This window comes from Kryptolebias marmoratus, linkage group LG21 (assembly GCF_001649575.2).
Source record: "Kryptolebias marmoratus isolate JLee-2015 linkage group LG21, ASM164957v2, whole genome shotgun sequence".
In the NCBI taxonomy this organism is placed as follows: domain Eukaryota; kingdom Metazoa; phylum Chordata; class Actinopteri; order Cyprinodontiformes; family Rivulidae; genus Kryptolebias; species Kryptolebias marmoratus.
In genome coordinates, this window is record NC_051450.1 from 2,755,291 (window position 1) to 2,764,596 (window position 9,306).

The 9,306-nt window shown below is 40.7% G+C and overlaps 1 protein-coding gene across 1 annotated transcript in view; it reads left to right on the top strand.

The window, feature by feature from the left end:
- The window catches only part of LOC112449991 (armadillo repeat-containing protein 4), a 36,109-nt gene that overhangs the window by 6,702 nt on the left and 20,101 nt on the right, over positions 1-9,306 (top strand). Inside the window, exons 8-11 of the mRNA XM_037973321.1 lie at positions 480-664; positions 1,168-1,293; positions 1,528-1,653; positions 3,906-4,056. Of these exons, the coding sequence (XP_037829249.1) occupies positions 480-664; positions 1,168-1,293; positions 1,528-1,653; positions 3,906-4,056 (588 nt within the window). The remainder of the gene's footprint in view (positions 1-479; positions 665-1,167; positions 1,294-1,527; positions 1,654-3,905; positions 4,057-9,306) is intronic.

The window sequence follows — 9,306 nt, forward strand, 5'->3', positions numbered from 1 at the left end:
ATTTTGAGAAGCATTAAATGTTTTAACATCATTCAGCTCATTAATAAAATGGAACATTTTTCTGTGAAATTTTGGGAAAGTGTTTTATTTATTTATTTTATTCCAGAGTTTGAGTACTGACGCTCTTATGGAGGTCTCCATACTGTTGAACACAACTTTAATGCCAGTTTTGTCTTTAATATGTTCTGTAGTTTTTATTTGGCCTTTTCTCAGAGTGACATAACCAACACTTTAGTATACAACAATATAGTGTGTGTCAAATAACGAAACCAGACAAGTCTCTGTGTTTATTGGGTAGAGGATTCGGAGCTCAGCTTTAGCGGGAACCAAATTTAAATAGATAACATTTGGAGAAATTTAGAGACAGATTTTATAGAGTTTTACCACAATAATTTATTGTATTTGGGACTGTTTTGTGAATTGAAAGATTTTTTTTTTCTTTTTCCTTTTTTAGACTGACTTTTTCTATTTCCCAGCAGGTTTTTGCAGTTCAAGAACCTCTATCAACACAAAAGATCCAGCATGTGGAACTGGTTGATGGAGAGGAACAAGGCCAACCCCAGCGGTCTTCAGAGAAACAGGAAAAGAATGTGCATGAAAAGGCGAGACAACAGCAGACGGTGAACAGGACAGGCGGCAAGAAGAAATATGAACCATATCTGAGGTAGAGGAATCTTGGTCTGTTGGCTACATGTGGGTTTGTGATAATTCATCTTAAAGACATGTCCTTAAATATCATCAGGCTGCCATGCACAACACATGGCAGGGATTCTTCTTCTTAGAGGAAAAGAGCAGAAGAAGACAGTGATGCCAAGTCTTCACCACATTTGTTTCTGAATATCAGTTAAAATATTTCTGATTGTCCAGAGATCTGAGTAATAAATACTTCACTGTGGGGAAACCCTTTCTGCCCAATTACAAATGCAATACTCTGAGAAAACATCACATTTTTGATTGATAAATAGATCTAGGGAGAGCTGAGCTGATGCAGCTGGATCTTTAAATGTACCCATTCGAGTAGAAACTGGCTCAAGATAAAGGAATCTCAGTCACTAAGAAATGCCAGCTGAACCCTTGTTTGGAATTGTTAAATATTGAATATGTTAAAAAGAGACCAATTTTTAAAATTGAAGCAGACATAATGACTCTTATTTCAAACTATTATAGTAAAGCAGAGGAAAAGAAACCCAGAAAGAGCTCTGGAGAAAAGAAAAGGCTGGAACAAGGAGCCAAGACCAAGATGAAAACAGGACTCCCAGTGTCTTCACCTGGACGCCTGTCCTCCCAGAAGAAGTGAGTGTTCAGTTTTAATGGTCCTTCATCATAATCCACAAAGGCTCTGACTAACTCTGTGTGGAAAAGCCTGTAGTTTACAGCAAAACCTGAGGCACAAATAAAGTGAATTTCACACAAAAAGCAATGTCAGCAAGACCCTTGTCTGGAATTGTTAAAAAATGAATATGTAAAAACAAAAAACTTTTCTAAAATTGAAGCAGACATAGTGACTCTAATTTCAACCTATTATAGTGAAGCAGAGGATAAGAACCCCAGAAAGAGCTCTGGAGAAAAGAAAAGGCTGGAACAAGGAGCCAAGACCAAGATAAAAACAGGACTCCCAGTGTCTTCACCTGGACGCCTGTCCTCCCAGAAGAAGTAAGTGTTCAGTTTTAATGGTCCTTTATCATAATCCACAAAGGCTCTGACTAACTCTGAGTGGAAAAGCCTGTAGCTTGGATAAAAAGCACAAATAAAGGAGATTTTATTATTGATCTAAAACAATGAAAATCAGGGAAACTTTTGTCTGGATTTTATTGAAATAGTCCATATTGGTGGGAGGGGTAGACATTAAATTTGTCTTGGGAACCCCGGTGTTCCTCTCTTCTGTTTGTGGGGCTGTCCACGATGGAACCACCTGACTGAAGACAACAGGGTGGGGGAGAACATGAAACAAGTTTTATTTTTTATTATTTAATTCATCGTTGTCATTATTAATGTTGTTAACACTGTTTTTTCTATTTTCACTACTATTGTTATTGTCAGTAAAACTGGTTTTAATGTTTTCATTATTACAATTACCATCTCCTTTGTGAATTGCTACCTTATTGTGGTGGAGTTGGTATGCCTTACAATTACCATTTTATAGATTTTTTTATAATTGTCTTTTCATTAATCATCAGAAATAGTCTTGTCAGTTTTATACATATCTGGGTTTCCCCATCCTTTTTGTTTGTTCATTGTGTCTTTTTTATTGTTCTCACAGTGTGCTGTAGTTATTGTCACTATATGCAAAAAATTTAAAACAATATAGAAATGCAAGCAGCAAAGTACATTAGAACAAATGTGATTGATAACTATAAATCTGAATAAGGGACTATTACAGAAACAAAATGCTAAATGGTTCACACTCACATCACACCTTTTGCAGGTTTCATAAAAGCTCTTTATAGCATATTTTTATTCCTCAGTGATTTTTGTTATTTAATTACAATCCATAAATGCAGTGCTTTATTCTTTTCAATATTTAAACCAAGGGTCATACAGGAGACACTTCTGTAGAGGGGGTCCTCCACAGAAGTGTCTCCTTTATGACAGATCCAATCTCCACCTTGAAAACTACTACCTGACCCAGGGCCACACAAACAATAGTGTTATTGTAAATCCAGGGAGAAGAGCATTAAATGATGATTACCACTACAGACGACCATCAACTGCAAAGCTAAACTTACTTAAACACGATGAGAATAGATGTGAAACATGGAGGTGTGCTGACATGACTGCAGGATGACACTGATAGATGTTGTTACATAGTTTAAATTACAACAATATTCAATACAAAATTATTCTTAGCATATTAATGGAATCTAAGATTGCTTACTTTTGTTGCAAACACTTGTAGACTATCTAAGATGTTTGTGTTGAACTTTACATCACAGTAAATTGCAAGAATTTATCTTGAATATATTACAATTAACATAAAAAGTAAAAGATATTAAATATTTTAAATCAAAATACTAAAGTTGCACAGTTTGTTGTGTTTTGTGGATATCATTTTAAACCCTGACAAAAAAACAAGTGAGTGTTTTTTAATCAGCAGTATAATCTGGAGTCACTTTCTAACATTGCCCTAAACATGAACCTGAGTAAAAAGTTTAGTCTTCTTGTCTTTTGGCTCCAGTTCTTCATTCGCCTTCATTCTTGAACCTGCCAATGTAAACAAACTGCTTGTATATTCAACAAAGATGATTCAAATCACTGTTCTCTGATTGCATTTGTAGCTCCTCGTGATTTTCAGCTCATGCAATAAAGACTCGAGGGTCCGTTCATTCAGTCCCAATTATGGCCATGCAGCAGTTAGGACACTGTACTCCTGGCAGCTCTGGAGAAGTTTTATTCAGTGTTTATCATGCTGTGTCCTGAAAAACACTCTCATTCTGATAATATGCTTCCCTGGAAATGCTATTTGGATATAAAGTATATAGGAAGTGGCTCTCGGGGCCCCATTTGAACATGTACCACATTTCACTGCTCCACAGTGCCCAGTTATCAAGATAAAAGCAACAACATTAAAAAGACATCTGCATTTCTGGTCACATCAGTGTCTTTAACAAGAGTCTTTGACCTGTACATGATGACAGCTCCAGTTCTCCTGTGACTTTATTCTAATCTTTGTTTTCCTGCTGCTTAGATCTTCTGAAAGTTAAAAGTTAAAACTTAAATTTCAAAAACAATAATTGCAGTTATGCTTGTGTGGGATGGCCAGATTGTTTGTTCATTTAAAACCAAAGAAAGAAATGTATGATGTTGTATTTGCTTCCTTTGTCTGGCTATGTATCATCTGTCCCATACCAACGTGTGTGCTACTATCTGTAGTTGGTGATGTGTTTAAATCTACTGTTTGTTTTCAGGAAGTCCTCAGCAGGAGTCTGTGGGGAACATTTCAGTGACACTTCCTCTGAGAGTGAGGAGGAAGAGGAGCAGCAAAAGCGCCATCCAGAGAGTAACACAGACCCACTTTCTGAGTACTGGCAAATTCAGAAACTAGTGAAATACCTGAAGGTATGCGGACATCACCTGACACACGCCTGTTTTCTTCCTCACATTTAGTTCAATCTACACTACAGTGAAAAAAAGGCCAGGTTTTTATAGGAAACAGGAAAGATGCTTAATTAACAGTCACATTTCTAAAATCTCTAATTTAAAGTTTAGAGTTTTTAATAAGTCTTTTATTATAGATTGACTGTAACTACTGAGCTAACTTGCATCACATGAAGGCACAGTCAGAGATAAACAGGATGTCAGAGAAAGTAAAAATGTCGTCTGCTTCCATGTAAAGCGGTGTTTTGTTGCTTGCTGAAGTGTTTGGCTGAGCACTTGGATTCTTGTTTTCCGACACAGGCCTGTTTGGTTACATGTGCAGGCCAAGACACAGAGGGAAGTGCTGTCTGACAGCAGCAGCTGTATGCATCGTTTGCTCACACCACAAAGACATTAAAATGAAGCGCGGCTGTGAGAGATCTGACAGGGCATATGGTGAATATTAATGTGTCAAAACATGGAAGGTAAAAAAGAAGACAAGACAGAAACTCCAGTGACCCAGACTGGCTGGAAATATGTAAATACCTCTGACTACTTGACTTGAAAACTCACTCCCCCTTCTCAAAGCAGTCTTATTTTTATCTGGACTTTATCATTCAGACAAGTTCTATAAGGGAAGTACCTTATAAATCTGTCTCTTTTTATTCAGCTGATAAACACTTCAATGGCTGTTTCATTTAAAATGATTAACTTGGTATTTTTGTGTGTAATATTAGTTATAACTGAAACATAATGATTTTACTTAATGACCTCTATAGCTTGTTGCTAAAAAAGATGGTGTACACTGTAACTGTGGAGATATTTTTTTAGAAACCACTGCAGACAAAATAAGCTCTGTTTAGTTAATTTGAGTAAATGATGAAAGGAAATTCCCAGTCTGAAACTCGAGATTTACAGTTTGGAGAAAAAAAGAGGACGTTAATGATGTGGAAAAAAACCATTATAGATCAAAATGACATTGTTTAAATCTAATTTGTACTTTTTCAGTAAGATTATAGTGAATGTTTTGAGATTGTGTATTCCTGCTTTACAAAAATTCATCAGAGAGCTACATGAAATGTCCCAGCTTTGTATCTGTCTGTAAACCACACAGCGTAGTTAATTATAGTTTGTTCTGTACTCATTTTATAACACCTTTACCATCAGACAATGAAACTCAGCAAGAGCCAAGTTATTCCCAAATCTGTCATGATCTGTGTTTTTGATATTTTTTATTTGCTGTTTTGCGTCATTCCTTTTATTATTATGTTTTTTTCTCAGTTTCTTTTAAAATCTCTTATGTTCATTTGTTTTGTCAGTGTCTCACTCAAACACCTCTCTCTACCTCAGTCAGTCTTGTTCCCCAGTTTCTGCTACTCATTTCACACCTGCTCCTAGTGTTTAATAAGCTCAGGTGTCACCATTTTCCTCATCAGGCCCTGCCCATTTATTCTTCCAGGTGTCTCTACTGGTCAGTCAGTCATTTTGGTTTGTTCCTTGTCTGGCTATCTGTATGCTACTTGTTCTTTTGAATCCTTGGGTCCTACAGTGCCACAAAACCTGATGAATGACTGACTTTTAGAAGGACATAGCAGACTGCCAGCACCTCTCAGACTTAACACAAGTGGACTTTTGGCAACTGCACATTGTGTTCAAAGCCTACATTGATTCTGTGGCAAACTTGTTAGATCTGTAGTCTAGACTGCAGGCTGTCTGCTATCTGTTGTGGTAATTTGCTCCCCTTCCCTGGTTTAAAGACTCACAAGGGTTGGTTGAACTGTTGGAAGAGACTGGGCAAAATTTTGTGATGGCCCATGACCTCTTGGGGGCCACGACTCCTATTCTCTCTGAGTCCAACCACCCTCCAAATCTGAGCCAACCTCTTGAGCCAACCCACCACCTAGACCCAAGCCACGTCACCATCACCACCATCATAGAGGCATGTCTGACTTCTTTTCTGCACTTACCTACCTTCATTTGAGCAATTCCCAGAGCTCCACACCGTCTCCACACCCAACCTCTATTCCATCTCTGCAGCTGAGCTCCATGGCAACTCCGCACCTGAGCTTTACATCATCTCCACTCCCAAGCTCCATGTTGTCTCAGCCACCGTTCTCAACTTGAGTGCTGAAGCTGTACTCGAGCCTGCCAGCTGCCTGAACATCGATGCTTCTAATGTCTCCAAGGAGGTCGCACCGGAGGTTGACGTCCCTCATATCTCTGAGAGGGTCCCATTCACAAAAGTCTAAAAAAGTCTTGCCCTGTTTGTTCCACATGAGCATACTTGCCAACCGTCCCACATTGGGCGGGACAGTCCCGCATTTAGCACCCCCTGTCCTTTGTCCCGCATCACCCTGTGCGGGACAGCCAAAAGTCCCGCATTTGGCCCTGGCCTTGCCTGGCAGCCTGTAGCTGTGCTTCAGCAGCAGCCACATGCAGCACAGGGTTCTCAAGTCTCACGCATTGACCGTGAGACACACGCATTTCGTGAAGTGCACACGCTCACACGCCACACTTTGTATTTCTCACACAAAAAAAACCACACACACGGCCTTTTTGTTACTTTAATGCTATATTTAGTGAGTTTTCAGATCCCTCTAGCATTTTTTAAAGCGACTAGCGACAAATCTAGTGACTTTGGCGGCTAAATGTGAGAAAGCACTCATTCTGCAGGGTACCGTAAGCCCCGCCTACTTCCCCAAGCACTGACAGTTGTCAATCTCACAGCACAGAGGAGACCCGCTCCAATCTGTGCTCCCACGCGCCCCCTCAAGCATGCGCGGGAGCGCGATTGTTTTCGTGCGAGTTGTGTTGTCATCTGATGACAGAGAGCTAAAGATGGAGAGGCAGAAAACTGAAGAGGCAGAAAGATAAAGATGTAGGCATAAAAGAAAGCTTTTCAGAGTGGTTGAAAGACAGCAGGAAGTTCTGGCTGAGCATAGGCCATAGGAGGCCTGGAAATGTTCAGGTTAGCTAAAGCTACTAATACTAATAAATAACAAGTTACAGCTGTTTACTGATCAGTATTTACAATATAACAGCTGAGAGGATGGAGAGAAAAATCAAAACTTGAGAGCCCTGATCTTCAGCAGCTATGACATGTGTTTAATTCAAATTAATTGATCAGAATTCAGGAAAATCATGTTGAATCTATGATGTTTGTGTGTATTTCTGGGAGTGATGTTTTAAAGACATGATCAGCTGATGAATAGATAAGCTGTGTCTTGCAAAACTTTTTATAAACAACTGTATATATTTGGGCAGACAGACTTAAACACAGATAATTTAATACTGTGAATGTGTGTGTATGTGTATGGTTGGGGGGAGGGGGGGGGGCGGGGGTACACGCTATGTTGTCCCACATTGACATTTCCAAATGTTGGCAAGTATGCATGGGTGATTCCTGTTTCACTTAAAGCACGAGTCTTCTAGCAGAGGCCTCAAAGTTTGAGGGTGCTGCTCAGTATCTTACCTGTTTCTAGGACTATGCTCTTGTGGACAGAGATCTCTGAGGTTCCTAGGATCAACCTCAGTGGGATCAACCACAGTGACAGCACCTAGTGCTCCAATGACCACTGGCACCACTGAGGCCTTGACTCTCCACAACTTCTCTATTTCATCTTTCAGACCCAGATATTTCTCAAGCTTTTTGTGCTCCTTCTTCCTGATGTTACAGTCACTTGGCATTGCTACATTTATCACCACTGCTTTGTTATGTTTTTTGTCAACCATACACATACACACAGTGTCCGGTTGGGTACCTATCACCCGATTGTCAGTCTGGATCTGGAAATCCCACACTATCTTAACCCTGCCATTCTCAACCACCTTTGGTGGAGTCTCCCAATTTGACTGTGGGATTTCCAGATCCAGAATCAGTACAGATGTTCCTGTACACTATTCCAGCCACTTGGTTATGGTGTTCCATGTACACTTTGCCTGCCTGCATCTTACACCCTGCTATTATGTGCTGGACTGTCTCAGGGGCATCTTTGGCGCAGCCTGCACCTTGGGTCCTGCCTGACCCTGACCTCTATTGCTCTTGTACTGTCATGATTAGTGCCTCTGTGCTGTCCTTCTGTCCAGCCTTGGCTCCCCTGGTGTTGGTGCCAATTCCCTTCGTTGCCTTGCTTTGGTACTGACCGATATGCCTATTGATCTTAGCCACTATGATGCCTTAGTCAGGTGTTGTACAGAGGCAGGTGATTGGCCAGTAGTTGGCCTTGTGTCAACCACTCAGGGTGGGTCCCTTCCATTAGTAGCTGGTTCATTTGTACTGCTAGGCATAGGTGTGAATCAGGCAGTACAGCTTTTCTTTCCTTAGACCCTGTCTTGGATTTTCATGATTTCTGCTTCTTGAGTGTACCTCTTCAGACAAGTTGTTGGATCTTTAAGGCGTTGTTTAGCAGTTTCTAGTGCCTTGGGTATGGACAAATTGCGGTATTTCTGTGATGGATCCTTTTTCAATGATCTGACAGTTGGCTGATTTCTCTCTGAGTTGCATTGAGCTTAGCTTCCAGCCTTTTCCTCCATGGGGAACAATCCTTTGTTACTTAACCTTGGCAAGGGGTTCAGGTTATAGGTATCTAGCTTGGTCTAATTTAGTCACAATCTTACTTCTCAGCTGCCCTCATATTCAGTTCCTCTGGGCTTATCAATGGAGCTTGGTAACCATAATCTGATGGTGGGGAAGATGATCTCCACCCTGACCTGGCATCCTGCCTCCCCCTTGCCATAGTATTGTTGTTGTTTCTCGTCAATCTCTACGTGTGAAAGTAGGGTTTGCTCTCGAATGTTGGATCACTGGGTTCAAAGTTGATTCAGAGTCTGTTTGGATGATGGGTATCTATGTTTCCATACTTCCTACATCCATCCCAAATAGCCCCTCTCTCTAGGCTTGCTCATATAGTAGCATTCCAAAAGTGTTCCCTATCCTTGTCCATGAATGTCTTGTTCCAGTAGTTCATTTCTCATTAGGATGTCCTGGTTCCCCAACATCTGACGCATAAAAAAAATTCCCTTCTCACCCTCCGCGGGTGGTCTTGTTTCATCCTCTGAGCTCGGGTCCTCTATCAGAGGCCTGGGAGCTTGAGGGTTCTGCGCAGTATCTTGGCTGTGCCTAGAACTGCACATTTCTGGATTGAGATGTCTGATGTTGTTCCTGGGATCTGTTGTAGCCACTGCTCCAGTTTGGGGGTGACTGCCCCTAGGGCCCCGATGACCACAGGCACC